Source organism: Crinia signifera, chromosome 2, assembly GCF_055691185.1.
Source record: "Crinia signifera chromosome 2, ASM5569118v1, whole genome shotgun sequence".
NCBI classification, from domain to species: Eukaryota; Metazoa; Chordata; class Amphibia; order Anura; family Myobatrachidae; genus Crinia; species Crinia signifera.
Genome location: NC_139218.1, coordinates 371818450 through 371836523, shown reverse-complemented (window position 1 = coordinate 371836523; position 18074 = coordinate 371818450). Strand labels below are relative to the sequence as shown.

At 46.1% G+C, this 18074-nt stretch overlaps 1 protein-coding gene across 3 annotated transcripts in view; it reads left to right on the top strand.

Annotated features, from left to right (window-relative positions):
• The window catches only part of DYNC2H1 (dynein cytoplasmic 2 heavy chain 1), a 324861-nt gene that overhangs the window by 85447 nt on the left and 221340 nt on the right, over positions 1-18074 (top strand). For 2 of the 3 annotated variants that reach the window (XM_083170071.1, XM_083170070.1), the window contains exons 42-50: positions 1317-1576; positions 1659-1905; positions 3612-3763; positions 3852-3996; positions 5151-5253; positions 8310-8477; positions 12138-12268; positions 13380-13628; positions 15895-16003. In XM_083170071.1, the coding sequence (XP_083026197.1) occupies positions 1317-1576; positions 1659-1905; positions 3612-3763; positions 3852-3996; positions 5151-5253; positions 8310-8477; positions 12138-12268; positions 13380-13628; positions 15895-16003 (1564 nt within the window). The remainder of the gene's footprint in view (positions 1-1316; positions 1577-1658; positions 1906-3611; positions 3764-3851; positions 3997-5150; positions 5254-8309; positions 8478-12137; positions 12269-13379; positions 13629-15894; positions 16004-18074) is intronic. The other variant, XM_083170072.1, reaches the window with a different exon arrangement.

Below are 18074 nucleotides of genomic sequence, written 5' to 3'. Positions count from 1 at the left end.
GCAGTACAGTTATACATCACAAGTACATATATGCACAAGACGCATTCTAATAAAGGGACACGAACATGGGGAACATATTTACCGAGCTGTGCAGTACCCAGGCAGCCATTCAGCGCCGCCACATGGTGATTGCACAGCCAGTAACAGTACTGATATATATACTAGATGTACTCTAATGAGGGACACAGACATGGGGAACATATCATTACTGAGCTGTGCAGCACCCAGGCAGCCAATCAGCAGCGCCACATGGTGATTGAAAATACAAATCCTGAAAAAGCATCATCTTAATCCTAAATGTGCCGCTACAACACTTCCTGCTTCGCCTCATTACTGAGGCGCAGCAGGAGGGGAGACCGACAAGATGTATCAACATCTTGTCCGCCGAAGCAGGGGAGCGCTAACTCCCCCCTCCGGCGAAGTCCCCGTCCTGGAGACAGCATATCCGTTAATACTGATGGGCTGTCTCCTTTCCACCCGGCCGGCTCACTGCGCATGCGTGGGATCTTGCTACTCTCGCGAGATCCCCAGCGCAGCTCAGATCCAGCAGCAGGGACAGCGCTGTCCCTGCTGTGGGCATAGGGCAAGTCGATAGCTGCAGGCGGCGGAACAGTCAGCGATGCTGACCGTTCATAAATTAGGCAGGAGGCAGGCGCGCAGTACGAAATATCGTCCCTGCACTATGCCTCCTGCCCCACACCGCCGCACGCTAGACACCTGCTCAGCGGGTGTCATAGATCAGGGGAAGCGCTATCCCCTGCAGTAACGCACGGGGATAGCGCATATTCCCTTGATCAACCTTTAATAAATCTACCCCTCAGTATTTTTGGCCCGATTGTGGCTTATCCTGGTTGTACCCGTTGGTACACGGGATTGGCCGTAATCGGGGATCTTGGTAAATTTGTGAAAAAGTGGGACAATGGGGGGTAAGGAAGGAGAGGGACAGTTTGGAGAAAGAGGGCCAGATGTACTAAGCCTTAAAAAGTAATAAAATGGAGAGTGATAAACCACCAACCAATCAGCACCTACCTGACATTTTTCAATCACAGCCTGTGAGAGAGGGTGACACTGGGTAAGAGATGGGAAATAAGAGATTGGTGTGGAGGAACAAACCACACAATTGGTTTATAAGTTTGTTGTTTAGTTGTGTTTTCTATGGGTAGATGTAATACTGTAGCCTATTACTTGTAGGTATCACCGAGATCCCGGTGTGTCTAGCCAAAGTTATAAAGTGACTCATTTAAAAGTCTAAACCAGGCCTACAGCTCACAGGCGGTTCCATTTACTCCAAATAATCACGCTTTCATTACTTTCAGGTTTTCGGTTGGGCTCGGGAATCTCCCCCCGATCCCCGCAAACCATTGGAAACATATTACGATGAAAAAACTGGACGCTTACTGTCCTACAGCCTGGAAAAAACTCACCATCTAACAGTAGAAGACTTCAGTAATCCTCAGGCTCTGCCGGTCATCAGAACGCCTGACATCCAGAGAGGACTGGACTATTTCAGGCCATGGCTGGGCTCCGACACCAAACAGCCCTTCCTCTTAGTTGGGCCAGAAGGGTGTGGAAAGGGGTAAGACCAGATGGGAATCGTAAACATTTGTAAATTCTACAGTGTTGGTAGTGTAGCTCTAATTGGTTCTTTTTCTCCCCAGAATGCTGCTGCTTTATGCATTCTCCCAGCTCCGGTCCACTCGCATCGCTATAGTACATTGCAGTGCGCAGACGTCCTCTCGTCACGTCTTACAGAAGCTCACACAGACCTGCCTGGTAATCACAACTAACACAGGCCGAGTATACAGGCCAAAGGACTGCGAGAGATTGGTGCTTTATTTAAAAGATATCAACCTCCCCAAACCTGACAAATGGGGCACCAATACGCTGGTGGCGTTTTTACAGCAGGTGAGCAGAATTCTTTACTCTATAGCTTTCTCTGTTGGTTCTGTCCATTTGAGAAGGAATTTGCCCTTGCGAGTGAACCAGAATAAGGGCCTTTGTTCCAGATGTGTCCACATACACCTATCCTCAAATCACACCAAATCTAGCATGGTTTGATACGCCATTAAAAATGCAACTAAGCCATGTCAACAGGTAGACATAGAAACAAGGAAACAGAATTTGATGGCAGATAAGAACCACTTGGCCCATCTAGTCTGCCCCAGCTGTGAAAATGGAATCGAAAAAGAATGAGACCTCTATAATGGTATAGGGAATGGATGGGAGAAAAGGGGAAGGGGAGTTTGTTTGCACCATCTTTAATAAAACCACCTGTTAGTGAGGGCCAATGGAAAACATAGAAACAAGGTTTTTAGAGGGTGCATTAGGTGGGTATATATCTTAATGAAATCATTTATCCGAACTTCACAGAATGTAAAAATACGGTTTAGTCATAAATCACATAAAAAACAGTCAAAATGTGGAGATCGTTCATCAAGAGGTCCAGCATCAGCTGAATTGACAGAAAACCAACGCGTTTCGCCTTTTGACTTCATCAGGCGTCAGTCTGAATTGTGAACTGATGGCATAAAGGATGTCTGATAACAATTAAAATTCCTTAAAATCACATGTACAGGATCAGGATAAGACCAGCAAAAGAAGAATGTCTGAGGTGTATCCGCTGTGACTGTAATATTTGATAATTATATCCAGTTGGAGAGCCTCGTATCCTACTGATCATCAACTATTGAGTGCGTACATACAGCTGTGCCGGACCCAGGTAATGGGAGGGGGCGTGTCCAGTGCAGGGAGCGGTGGCCAGTCCTAAGCTGCGATCATCGCTTACCGAGCACCTGAGATGCCGGCCTGTCCCACCACGATTCCCCATGACAACATGCGAGAGGGATGTGTAACAAGAGGTCAATGAAAACTGACTTTTATTTGTGAGCGCTACCACGAAGACAGGGCGGACGGCTGACGTTCTGCGACTAAAGCCGCCTGCCCCTGGCAGGCATTGGCCCACCCGCGTAGCCATGGATACACCCAGCGTTTTCATTGGGACACCATGAACTTGGCTGTTCGCAAGTTGATTGACCGCCTGGGGGCATTTGTAGGCTGTGTTTTCTAAGAGTGCTGACTAAAAACACAGACCAGCCCGACCGTGGGGAGGGAGGGCCGATGATGTCAACAGCGGCCTCTATCTCCCCACGGCCATCGCAGTGCCGAGTAAGTCTATACCTATTGGTCAATGTGAACAGGGGGAAACCCTTCGATGGTGAGTGATTGCGAATGGCTTTCCCTCTGTATGCATAGCTGCCAATGTATTTGCAGCCGTTCACTGGGACAGGGGCGGAGGGGGGAGTACGAAACTAGCATCTAGGTGGATACATATAGTAGAGAAATGCTCAGCGTATATGGACAGATTTGTTGCTCCCTTAAGAAATCAGAGTTTATATTTGCTTTGTAGAAGACACCAGACTATAGCAATTCCAGTTATAACTGTAAGTAATGTAACAAACCGCTTGCTAATAATACATGAAATGGAACCTGTAGTTGAGAGGAGAAGAGTCCATTTTGGTGCATTTCAAATTTTCAATAGGTATTGTTCTTGCTTAAAAAAGCACCAAACCTCCCTATTGGGTATATCTTTGTTTTTGTGTTTTCTTTGTAAGGTTTTAACATATCACGGCTTCTATGATGATAACCTCGAGTGGGTCGGACTGGAAAACATCCAAATTGTGGCATCTATGTCTGCCGGTGGCACCATCGGGCGGCATAAACTGACAACCAGATTCACCTCCGTGGTTCGTATATGCGCCATCGAGTAAGTATTTCACATACACGCTTTGTACCAAATATCTAAGTTTCAAATTTAACGGATTAAAAAAAAAAAATTCAATTTTCTTGTGCAGCTATCCGGAAAGAGACCAATTGCAAACCATTTGCAGTTCATATTTAGAACCAGTGCTTCACAAAAATCTAAAGACGCACCCAGTATGGAGTTCTGTATCCAAGATCCACCAATTGGCTGGGTCAATGGTTCAAGTTTATGAACAGGTAAAAAACCCTTCTGTTCTAGTCTCTGCTTCCTACTGAATTCTACCACCGTACAGCACTTACTAGTCTTACTTTTACCTTGTCATAGTATGTAATTGGCTGCTCGATCCGAGTCTTATTTGCAAAGCGTTGTATGAGTGGCGTAAGTTCATCACAGTTGTCTAGAGGCAAGATATATATTGGTGCCCCCATACCTCCCCCCCCCCCCCCCACACACACACACACACCCTTATATAACATGTGTTTTATATATATATATATATATATATATATATATATATATACACACACACACACACACACACACACACACACACACACACACACACACACACACACACACACACACACAGAGAGAGAACACATATATATTTCAGAACTCAGCTACAGAATGGCTTTCAATTAAAACTAGCAGGAGAGGAGAGGTGCCCCCTTTGGGAGCAGGAGCCTGGCAGCAAATTACTCCATTGCCTCCCAGAATTCTGCCCCTGCATTGTGTTGTAAAACTCTGTGCTTCTGATTGTGTTAATGCTTGACAATTACATGGGCAATGCTTTTACTAGCAAGACACGGCTAGTATAAGGATAGCCCTTTTAAATATCAGGCACATATCTTAACAGAAGCTCTGGGTGTTACAACCTAACACTTCGTATTTAAACCCCCTGGTCTTAAACATTATCATCTCCACTTTCCATGACAGAATTTTCACAACTTTTAGGTACCATTATCTGTGCTCTTGGTCCCTATAGCATCCAATGGTCCCACTTCGCTCTTCTAAATGGTGATACCGGTAGCAATAGTTGATGCATTTCTGCATGCCAAAGAAAAATAAAAAATGGCAGCTGTATCAAGCCTATCAAGAGAGCGATAACGTGGAGGCGTGGAATGTAGCAGCCAATCAGTTTCCAAATGCCATTTTATAGATTTCATAGACACTGCTAGGCAAATGACAGTAGCTGATTGGTTGCTTTGGACAGCTTCACCATTTCTAACTCTCCAATGGCTGACACAGCTCCCCTAATGTGATGTATACAGCGGGCACTATTGAATCTGTTAAGCTTAGCCAAGTACTATATATGGGAGACTGGCTGGATAAACGCTGACAGACATGCTGCATTGTAGAACTAATGTGACTTATTCTTATTTATCATTAGGTTCGGATGAAGTTTTCAGTTGATGATCACAGCCATTACCTGTTCACTCCCTGTATACTTACAAAGTGGATTCTCGGGCTGTTTAGATATGATTTAACAGGAGGTAGGTACTTCGTGTTTGTATACAGTCGGACTGTGTTGCACATAGGCCCTTATTCTGGTTCACTCGCAAAGGCACATTTCTTCTCAAATGGACAAAACCATGTGCACTGCAGGGGGGGGGGGGGGGGCAGATGTGACACATGCGGAGAGAGTTACATTTGTGTTAGTTATTTTGTTTCTGTGCAGGGTAAATCCTGACTGCTTTATTTTTACACTGCAATATAGATCTCACTTTGAAGTAAAACCCCGCCCAAATCTAACTCTCTCTGCACAAGTTACATCTGCCCCACCTGCAGTGCACATGGTTTTGTCCATTTGAGAATTTGCCTTTGTGAGTGAACCAGAAAAAGGACCATAGACTCTTCGCTGGTTTAGCTGCAGACGTACAGTATCAGCCGTACCGGGAGCGCTGATACAGGGAAGGCTGTAGGCACCTGTGCTTGTGATATAACCAGGTTGCAGTGGAAAATTAGTATTAGTTAGGTAGACACCAAAATATTACCAGAGGATTATCATAATGTAGTATTTCCAATATTTACAACATTTCAACAATGTTAAAAACTCAGACTTTAATATGTTCATATCCTATAAATTCAACAAACTCCCTGCGGATGGAATCGTCCACAACTGCAGTCCAATGAGTGTGTGCTCCCAGCTGGTGTAGAGCTTTAAGGATGTGGCATAACTAGATGTTCGTAGTCCCCAGAGCTAAAGCATTTAAGGACCCCAATGTACAGTACTACCAAATGGTATAAAATGTATGTAGCACTTGTTACTTTGACGGGAAAGATGGCCCCATAGCAGCTGCACTCCCTGCACCTATGGTAGCTACACCCTGTATATAACACATGCAACTATGACAGGGAAGGTGGCCCCTCTCAGCTCTGGGCCCCATAGCAGCTGCACCCCCTGCACCTATGGTAGCTACACCCCTGTATATAACACATGTAACTGTGACAGGGAAGGTGGCCCCTCTCAGCTCTGGGCCCCATAGCAGCTGCACCCCCTGCACCTATGGTAGCTACACCCCTGTATATAACACATGTAACTGTGACAGGGAAGGTGGCCCCTCTCAGCTCTGGGCCCCATAGTAGCTGCACCCCCTGCACCTATGGTAGCTTCACCCCTGTATATAACACATGTAACTGTGACAGGGAAGGTGGCCCCTCTCAGCTCTGGGCCCCATAGCAGCTGCACTCCCTGCAGCTATAGTAGCTAAACCCCTGTATATAACACATGTAACTGTGACAGGGAAGGTGGCCCCTCTCAGCTTGGGCCCCATAGCAGCTGCACCCCCTGCACCTATGGTAGCTACACCCCTGTATAGAACACATGTAACTGTGACAGGGAAGGTGGCCCCTCTCAGCTCTGGGCCCCATAGCAGCTGCACCCCCTGCACCTATGGTAGTTACACCCCTGTATATAACACATGTAACTGTGACAGGGAAGGTGGCCCCTCTCAGCTCTGGGCCCCATAGCAGCTGCACTCCCTGCAGCTATAGTAGCTAAACCCCTGTATATAACACATGTAACTGTGACAGGGAAGGTGGCCTCTCTCAGCTCTGGGCCGCATAGCAGCTGTACTCCCTGCACCTATGGTAGCTACACCCCTGTATATAACACATGTAACTGTGACAGGGAAGGTGGCCCCTCTCAGCTCTGGGCCCCATAGCAGCTGCACTCCCTGCACCTATGGTAGCTACACCCTTGTATATAACTCATGTAACTGTGACAGGGAAGGTGGCCCCTCTCAGCTCTGGGTCCCATAGCAGCTGCACTCCCTGCACCTATGGTAGTTATGGCCTTGAATGAACAGGAAAGCAGTGAATGAACGTAGAGAGACCATATCTTAGGTTTTTCAGACCAGAGTCCTGCGATTAGACATCCGCATGAAAAAGGTCTGCAAAAATATTGCAGGTCGGCGATTAGCTGCAAATCCATCGCAACTCGCTCACCATCAAATTATTTTTACAGTGTTTGCAGTCCGTGGGGTATTTTTAATGACTTTTGCGAGCTGTGGCAGTGAGCAGTGCTGACTGCTGACTGAGTGCGGTCAGTATTCAACTGACCCTCTGCACATGCGGTTTCCTCATCGCTAGGTTTTTGCAACAGCAGGGAAATGGCGTGTGTGGCCGCTAAAACAGCGTGGCTCGAGGCTACATACAGCGGGCTTCCTGCATTAGCCGTGAGCCTTGCTATTTGGGGGAATCCTCACTGTCCTCTGACAGCGAGGATTCCCTCCGAACATAGAATAGGGTGAGCGGCCTGCCGGGGATTAAAAGGTGAGGGTAGCTTGTTGTCGGCAATCCCCGCCGTTTAACCCCTTCGCTGGCCGCATTGAATACGGGCTTGTGTGTAACCCAGGACCTACTCTGCCTGTGCGATAGAATCAGGCTGATCGGGGCTGACATCACACACCGTCCATGAAAATGCCTGGGAACGCCTGCAGTTTCCCTGACACTCCCAGAAAGCAGCCGGATGACACCCATAAACGGCAGCTTCATGTCAATCAACTTACGAACGCTTAGCGGATAAAAAAAGATGCTGGATTTTATCGATGGATGGCCTCTCACATGCGCACTGCGAGTCATATGTATGCGCAGTCATTCGATAATCACCTGCAAATCCGCAGCCCAGCGATCAGGTCTAAGTACATTGAAGTAAATCCAGGCCTAGTTCCAGTGTAATAATGTTCTCAGCTGTGTTTTAAGCTTGCAGTATATTTGTGGTGTACAGATGGAGCGCCGCTCTTTGTTGTGGGTTCTATCGATAACCGCCGGGACCTGCCATCAAATGGAAGGGAGCACCCGCACCTCCTGCAACACCCCCCCCCCCCCTTCCCCACGCTCGCGCGTCCCCATCAGATGGAGTGCCCTTTTCAGTGTAAATACTTGTGTATCTCTATTTGATGCTGTCTTATCCTTCTAATGTTCTGTACTTTTCTCTTTATTCTTCCCTTCTGCTTCTTTTCCATTGGTAAGTTATACTGTAACCTATTTCCGTACGTAAATCAGTCTGGCTGGGAAATGGCACTAATCCTGTTTCACTTTTCCCAAGGATCGACGAAACAATCACCAGACCATGTCCTGGAAATTGTGGCGTGCGAGGCCCGCAGGCTGTTTCGGGATAGGATTGTGACCTCCAGGGAGCTGAATGTTTTTGACAACATTTTGATGTCGGTGCTGCAAGGAGACTGGGGCTCCAATGTCCTGGACAGTGTGTCAGGTGTGATTTCCTCCCAGCCAGTATGCAAGTCTGGTTCTCTGCCTGCTGACAGATATACCTACCTCTTACAGTTTGAATTCTCCCAGGAAAAGCTATTTCCCTGATCATAGCCTAGAGGGAATGGGATCATTGGAAAGACAGTAACTAGGTCGACACCACTAGGTCAACATGACTGACGGTCGACATGGGTTAGGTCGACACCATCATTAGGTCAACATGGGCAAGGTCAACAGGTCGACATGGGGTCTTTCACTTTTGTTTGTCCCGAATTTCAACACAGTCGACATGGACACTGAAACGTAGCACCTCGCCCCCTCGCATGGCTCGCTGCGCTCGGCACACTATTTTATTCTCCCACCATGCGCCTAGTGGATGGTAGGGCATGAAATGCTTGTGTTGACCTAATGACCTGTCGACCTTCAGTCTTGTCGCCCTAGTGGTGTCGACCTTTTGCTTTTCGACCTTGTTACTGGAGACCTAGTGACCGTATCCCACTAGAGCCGTAGGATGATAAAAGGATATGATTCAAGAGTTTTCAGGACAATATAGGCGCTTACTGTGACAATGTACAGAACCCAATACAATCCAATATAAAATATAGCCATAGAAAAATATATTTATATTTTTATTTTTTACACTAGCTGACCCGCCCGGCGTTGCCCGGGACAACCTTGCTTTTTTTAAAATTTCCAAAATTGTTGTAAAATGTTGTCTTGTGCTGCATTCATGGCTCAAGATTGTAATTTATAAAAGCCTCCACCATAATGTTAGAATGTGTTTGCATTGATACTCAATGCTAGCAATGAAATCAGGTGTGGTATTGTTGTTTGAAATGCACCACTCCTGACTTGATAGCTGGTGTGTGTTAATGAATTCCACATCCACTCCTGAGATTTAGCACCTACTGTATGATGATTTTTTTTTGTGTGTTTGTGTGCGTTGTACTGTTTTTGTGTGTGTTTTAGTGTATGTGGGTGTGTGTACTGTGGTGTGGTGTGGTGTGTTGTGTTGTATCTGTCCAATGTGTGTGAGGTGTGCTTCGTATAAATATGTGTGTGCAATGGTCGAAGTGGAAATTTTGAAGTGGGGGTATGGGAAATGAAAGGCTAAAGTTATGTGCACACTCCAGAAAAAGAGGGTGGCGCCTCTCAAAAGGGGGCATGTCCTTGAGTGTAGTGTACCATGCTGTATGCCCCTTATAGACATTATGAAAAACAGTAGTAGACCCCCTTACACTTGCCCCTTAATTATTATGCCATGCAGAAAGAGCCAAAATTCCACTTATGCGACACAGAATGAGCAAAAATATACACATTATACCACCCGGAAAGAGCCAAAATTCCCATTATGCTACATAAATTGAGCCAAAATTCACGTTATGCAACATGGAATGAGGCAAAATTGACATCATGCCACCTGGAATAAGCCCAAATTCACATCATGCCTCCCGGATTGAGCCAAAATTCACATTATGCCACACAGAAAGTGGGAAAATTCACTTTATGCCACACGGATTGAGCAAAAATTCACATTATGCCACCCGGATTGAGCCAAAATTCACATGCCAACTGGATTGAGCCAAAATTCACATTATGCCACATGGCGGGGTGATGCAGGGACAGAGATGGCGGGGTGATGCAGGGACAGAGATGGCGGGGTGATGCAGGGACAGAGATGGCGGGGTGATGCAGGGACAGAGATGGCGGGGTGATGCAGGGACAGAGATGGAGGGGTGATGCAGGGACAGAGATGGCGGGGTAATGCCGGGGCAGAGATGGTGGGGTGACGCAGAGACATGCACCTCTGTCACACTACATGTCACATTCATCCCACCTGCTACCTGTCACATTCATCTGACTCAGCTCCTGTTTACATCGATGGGGGAAGCCCAACCTCCAGACCGCAGCATCCTGTGGTCAGTATGGAGGTTGGATGGGGGTCACACACCACCTCCGCTGCTGTACTTCTCAGACAGCAGCGGAGTCAGGGAGGAGATGAATGGATGTCTGTGTGCGGCATGTATGCACTATGTATATATGTGTGTGTAGTGTGCTGTGTGTATCTGCGCAATGTCTAAGTGTGTGTTTCTGTATGTGTGCAATATTTAAGTGTGTATGTGCGTGTATTTGTGAGTGTTGTACTCTTTTAGGGTATGTGTTGCAGTGTTTGTGGGTGTATGTTGTACTGCATGTGGTGTGTTATGTGTGTGTTGTGTGTATCTAACTAATGTATAAGTGTGTGTAGAGCGCTATGTATCTATGTGTGTGGTGTGCTGTGTGTGCGTATGTGGTGTGCTGTGTGTGCGTATGTGGTGTACTGTGTGTGTGAAACTTGCTTACCTGACTCTCTCTTTCAGGGAGAAAATGCTCTGTTCCTGGACTTCCCTGGTAATGTCTGATTACTGTCACCTGTGGTGAGATGGTTAATTGATAGGAAGGGTATTTCACCACAGGTTCACACATTACCAGGGAGAGGGTGAGGTTGTGTGTGTGTGTGTGTGTGATGTGTGGCATATGTATATCCTAAAATATTCCTTATTGTTGAAATCCTCCACCATAATGTTGGAATGTGTTTGCATGCATATTCAATGGGAGCAATGAATTCAGGTGGGGTGTTGTTCCGTCATCATCTGTTTCCCAGATCGTCAATCTTTTTTCCCAGATCCTGATTCAAGGCAAATTGAATCTTGGTGTTTTTTACATTTCTGAGTGAAATTTCCCAAAAACGGCTTCGAGGTGCACACCACCGGGTATAGAGGTACCTTGTTGCCAAATTTGGGGGCTCGGAGTGCCACGGTGTGTCAGCAATGCAACGGACACGCACACACACTCTTCAACTTATTATATAGATGTCCAATTTTTCTGACAGACTACTGAGCATGAAAAGCCTTGAAAAGATGTTAACCTATTTCTGCATTGTATATGTTTTACCATTCCTCAAGCATGCCTAGGGATGCCAATCCCGGGGCATTTTTTCAATCCCGGAATTCGGGATTGAAAAATACCCAATTCTGGGATTGGCTTCCCTAATATAAAAAACACACCTCGGCCGCACCGCATATTTACTTACTGATGCGTGGTGCGGCCGGGATCCGGGTGGGAGGACGAGCTGGGTTTGATGGAGAGCGGGCTGGTCAGCTTGGTCTGCTGCTGGGCGGGTGGCCGCTGGCAGTCTGGTCTGTTGCTGGGCGGGAGTTCGGGCCGGCCGCCGGGGACAGCATGGAGGCAGCCTGTGCAGCCTGCGCAGTGTGACCTCTGACGTTGATACGCTGCGCTGCCCGGGACGGGAGAAGTCGGGCAGCTGCTGAGCACCCGCTCAGATGCTGCCCGGCATTAGACTGCACATGTGCAGTCTAATCCCGGGATTGGAAAATCCAATCCCGGGATTGAAATCCTGGCGTTTTGGGGGCCAAATCCCGGGATCCTGCCGATCCCGGGATTGGCCACCCTAAGCATGCCGTTCAGATGGTGGAGGAGAGGTATCAAAGTTTGGAGAAAGATTGAATACCAACAAATCGGCCTATAAAATGGCAGTTGCTAATTGGTTGCCATATATTACTATTTTGTATGGGTACAGTGGGAATGCCAGAGCTTATTGAAGTGTTTGTGTAAAATATAATGTTTCAGATTATAAATTTATTCCACTGTTGTCCTGCTTCAGGCGGTTTTTATGTGACATGGGGAGCGCTGCATGAGACAGGGTCCGTGCTCGCCCCAGGACAGCCTTTACCCCCGCATGGACGCCCTCTTGGAAGGCTGAATTCTGACGACTTCAAAGAGGTCATTAAGAAGGTATGTGAGGCTTTGTGTACACCTACAGGTATTTGTCGGTCTTATATTTGCTACCACCGTGAAACTAAACAAGTACCCATTTATTTGTTTACATATCTGCTTAGATTGACAAGTATGTTTCTTAACCCTTCATTGATATTGTTGCCAAATGGCCACAACTACGTCAGGAATTTTTTGTAACTATGTAAATTTGTCACAATTCAGATTTTGTGGCCATTTGGCAACATCAAACTGACCATTACCATCTGGTGGTGGAACTGGAGTACTGCAGCCACAGGGGAAAATATTTTCTTTTAAAATACAAAGGCAATGTGACCGATAATTTGTTCGCCCCTGGCAAATAGTCACTGTTTGCAAGAAACACCCTGTTGTCCTTATGACTTCTCTATTGGCACCTGAATGTATCCATTGTTTTCTCCATTGCCCACTTTCTGATTCTGCTATTCAGCATAGGGGTCTTGTCCAGGGTCGGATTTTAGGGGTCAAATGCTCCATCTGGCTACTGAGCTGGGGAGAGGAGATGTGTGCTGGTGGAGCATCTCCAGTGCATAGGGGAAAGGGGGCGCTGCGTCTCCAGTGGGCAGGAGGAATTGTCTCCAGTGCATAGGAGGAACAATACGTCTCTGGGGGGGGGGGGGGGGGGGGCGGGGGGGGGGGCGTCTCCGGCAGGGAGACTGGTACCACGGCCCGCTGATGTGCCCTCGGTAGTTACGCCAGTGGCTGCTGCTCGTGACAGATGCCAACCCTAGGCCCGTTCCTCATGGACCTAGTGACAAATTCGGCCCTGGTCTTGTCACCTATTTGTTTTGTTTAATATCTCCATTCATCACATTTATGTACAGTCCTGTGTTGTTGGTGCGTAGCGTAAGTCAGAATCCCCAGCAGAGAACTGGTTTCATTGTCAGCACGCAACAGTGTAGGATAGCTCATTACACCCCAAGATGCACAGTATATTCATCAAGTAGGTTTGACATGAAGCAAAGAGCAAGGACCGAAGCGTTTTGCACTTATTTATGCCGCTGTAGATTTTGAGCTCCACAAATATACCTCCAAGCCTTGCAGCCTTTTTCCTCCTGTTTTTATCTAATTTGGCACCTGTGCTTTGTTTAAGGGTATCATTCAATTCAGTCGAGATAACCGGGAGCTGGACATTCTCCTCTTCAATGAAGTTCTAGACTACATGTCCCGGGTAGACCGGGTTCTGAGCTTTCCCGGTGGTTCCCTTCTTCTGGCCGGACGGAGTGGGGTTGGCCGCAGAACGGTCACTTCTCTTGTTAGTCACATGCACGGGGCTGTGCTCTTCACTCCTAAGATTTCTAGAGGATACGAGCTGAAGCAGTTCAGGAATGATCTGAAGCAGGTGAGGATCGTTACAGCTATAGCAACTCTGTACTAGAAGAAGTAGAACAGGGGTTCTCAAACTCGGTTCTCAGGACCCCACACAGTTCATGGTTTCCAGGTCACCTGGCAGGTGCACAGGTGCATTTATTACTCATTGACACGTTCTAAAAGATCCACAGGTGGAGTTAATTATTTTACTTGTGATTCTGTGAGGAGACCCGCAAAACATGCACTGTGTGGGGTCCCAAGGACCGAGTTTGAGAACCTGTGAAGTAGTGAACACCCTGAAGAGATATTGGTGTATATTTACTAAAGATCAATGATTTTATTTTATTATTTTTTTTGGGCGATGTTGATCAATTTCAAATTGATCTTAATTGATCTTCCAGGGCTAAAACACACAAATAAATATGTTCAGCTAAATGTTAGTACATTTGTGTTCTAGCCCTGGAAGGCTCTATGACAATTAGCCTGGTCATAAACAGTAATTAAGCTTGATGGTCGCAAAGAAGTTAAACGAGAATTGACACCATGGGGGAAATGTAATAGGAAGACAGATTCAGAAAGTGAGAGATTTGGTAAGAAATCTCCAGTATTTTTAAAGCGGCAAACATTTACACCAGTTTGATTTTGCCGTGTAAATGATTGCCGCTTTAAAAATACTGTAGATTTCTTACCAAATCTCTCACTTCCTGCATCTCTCATCCTATTACATTTCCCCCCATGTTTTTGTTTTCCTCAGTACTGTATATCCCAAATAAGGTTTTGTAGATCTCAGTAGCTGTAATGCTGCTTTCCCACTGCAGACCAGTTTAAAGTACTGGTAATCTTAAATGGTATTTAAAACGGTATTAGCATTCCCACTACAGCAGATTACCGTTTTAAATACCATTCCCTTTCAAATTCAGTGAACCGTGTAAAATGTAGAGTGCCTAACCCCCCCCGTGTAAAGAGTGCCTAATCTCTCTCCCCCCCCCCCCCCCCCCCAAGTGTAAAGGGTGCCTATACCCCTGTACCGGCCCTGTGCCCCCACCTCCCCTCCCCTTGTACTTACCTGCACGGGGATGCAGGGCAGTGGGGAGGCAGCGGGGGTCCATGCAGGGTCCATGCAGGGTACAGGCAGTCCCAGTGCCTGATGAGAACTAGTAGTTCTCACTTTGCGCATATGTAATGAGTGCACGTGCATAATAATGAGCCACTCATTACATATGCGCAAATGTAGTGAGCGGCTCTTTATTATGCACTTGCACTCATTACACATGCACAAAGTGAGAACTACTAGTTCTCATCAGGCACTGGGACAGCCTGGAGGCTAAATAACGTTTAAGCGGCATTCCCACTGCCTCTTAAACGTTATTTTAACGTGTAGGACTCTGCTTTAAAAACGGGTTGAACTACCATTTAGCTTTAAACGGTATTTCAACTCTGGCACTTTCCCACTGCAGCCTTAAAACGGTAAATTGCGCTGAAAATTTGCAATTTACCGTTTTTTAGCTGCAGTGGGAAAGGGGCATAAGTTATACCTGTATACATATGTCATTGATATCACCACTATATATTACTTTTCTGTATATAACCTTATTCCGTAGATCATCGTGGTGATATTTATTGCAGGATCTTGTACATTCGCACACACCTGCCAGTGATGCTGGTTTATCTACCGTATGTAATGGGACATCTTATGTAGGGTACACACCAGAACGATTAGGGCTCAATCCCATCAATCAATGTATGTAGATTGTATGTAGATTAGGCATGTTTTTGCGTGTTTAGATCCAATTCCAATCCGATGCGCGTCCCCGCTGCCGTTTGGTCTTTTTACAGATCTGTAAAAGATCCATTCAACTGGATACAGGCTCAGATCGGATTGGGATCGTATCGGATGCAGATCGTTAGCAGATCGTGTGTTCCAACAGACCGTGCGACCATCGGACGATCTACTAACAATCGGGATCGTTCTGGTGTGTACCAGACATTACACTAGTGATGGCTAACCTTGACACTCCAGCTGTTGCTGAACTACACATCCCAGCATGCCCTGCAACCGTTTTAGCATGGCCAAATAGCAAAACTGTAGCAGGGCATGCTGGGATGTGTAGTTCAACAACATTTGGAGTGTCAAGGTTAGCCATCACTGTCTTACACTGTAGTCACACAGCACATTTACCATAACATTTGCTTTAAGCCTTTAGCCAGAGCAGTTGTTGCTTCCTCGTCGCAGTGTTAGACATTAATGTCTGTCATTAATGCCATGATAGTACACCCAGAATCCCTTTTGTCTTCAGGTTGTGCAGATGGCCGGCATTGATGGACAGCAAGTAGTCTTTCTCCTTGAGGACTATCAGTTTGTCCATCCAACAATTTTAGAGATGATCAACAGCCTGCTGTCATCAGGTACTGTCCCGGGAGATGCTCGCTCTGTCATCTGTCACCAGCTTTCTCCAGGGTTGCTGTAACCACTGTTTATTTGTCTATTTTTACTGTGAGAGGAACAAGCTGTGAGAGGAAAGTAAATGATTACTGGTTCTTTAGCAGGCTTGGCTTAACCCTTTTTCCGCTTTTGGAGACATTTTTGGCTGGTCATATTTCATGATCAATATCTGTAATTACTCCTACGTTACACCTTGCTTTTTTCCTCAAGATTTAGCGTTTCTAGAAAACCGTATTAGTTTCCTTGTTTTCTTTCCGCACCAAAAAAGACAACTACCCAAGATGGACCAGAAAGCGATGGTTATACAGTAGTTATTTGGTATTAAAATTACATAAGTGTAACATAATAAAAGCAAATGTGTGTATTTATGTTAATAAATATTACTATGAAATAACTTGAGGTTTATTTAGTAAGATTAGAGTTCTATTGAAGATGAGATGTTGCTATAGCAACCAATCTGCTTCTTATCTATGTAGCACTTTCTAGAACATAATAGAAAGGATTTGATTGGTTGTCCACAGCAGCCTCCCACCCTTAATAGAACTCCCATCTTAGTAAATAAACCCCCTTGTGTGGTTCCAGCGTCCGCATAAATCCACCTTTCCAAAAACTACACAATAGTGCGATTTGGACACTTTTCACCCGATTCCAACAGATAGGGCCAAGAAATCGTGTGAAAAGTGGCTAAATCACATGTAACATCCAATCCGATGCCTGCTCCTGTGCGCATCGGATCGGAGTATGATTTCTATGACTATAGGTGCCCATACACTAGTAAGATTTATCTTCAGATCTGGCAGGTTGGAACAAAAACATGGTTATGGATGAGTGACAGTTTGTCAGTTTTCCAGCATTTCCAAGCAAATGGTCAACTGTCATTTTCTCTCATCCACAACCATGTTTTTGTTCCAACCAGACAGATCTGCAGATAAATCTGCGTGTATGGCCACCTTAAGATTTCTCCGGTGCAGATTGGTATGGTCTGGCGATCAAAAAAGCATGACTGCTAAAATGCCAGATCATTTAAATATGGTGTCCTCCAGAGTAGATGGCTGCCATGTTATTATAGACCCTAATCCTGGACTTCATAATGATTTCATTGCAGGAGTTAATCGCTGTTGGTCACACATGATCATCAGAGAGTGACTTCTCATCAGTAAAATTCTATGAAGTAGAGGAACCCCTTTCCAATGGGGGTTCCCCAGATTCTGTCGGTTCTAGAATGAAGGTGTCTTTCCTTGCATTTGAAGACTACTGTAATCTAGCAGCTGGAGGGGGTGCGCCATAATGACCTTTACCTTATAATCACCTGATCCTTCCCATAGACATAATCAGTAGAACTATTTAATTAGCTTTTGGTCTGGTCTTCGTTTTTGACCTGCTTTAGAAATTAGGTCGTTTTGTTGGATTAACCCCATCACAGCCACTAATATAGGATTAATAACAGAGCTGTCCAACTCTAGTATAGCCACGCTCGTGCTGAAGCGTATAGGGCTATTTCACACTCTCCGGCTCCTGCCGGACTGCGAAACCCCGCACGGCCAGGAAGCCGTGCCGCACGCAGCAGTTTACAATGGTGGGAATGGCCACAGCCCGGCAGCCGTCCCTTCCAGTGGTGGGATCCGGCTGCAACCGGGCGGCCGAGCCGTGGCCGTCCCGTGTGAATGGACACAATTGTGTCCATTATAAACTACAGTGTGCGGCACGGCTTTTCGCAGGAGCCGGAGCGTGTGAAATAGGCCATAGGGTATAATGTACTCATTGTACTCTATGTGTATTGTGCCAGCGTTGCCCCTTCTTTCCAAAATTCACCCCTAAATGTACACTTACACCTGTATGCGCGGCCTTGTCTGTGTTTCAGTCATGTCCGCTAATAATCAGGTTAATCAGTTGGTGCTTTGCTTATTTTGTTATGAGGTCTCACATATAACCAATGGTCTACCAGTGTGATGTTATAATGTGTCCCATTAAGGGATCATGTCATAAAATGTTTGCCTTTAGAGTATTACTATAATAATCTTGGACAGTGACAGA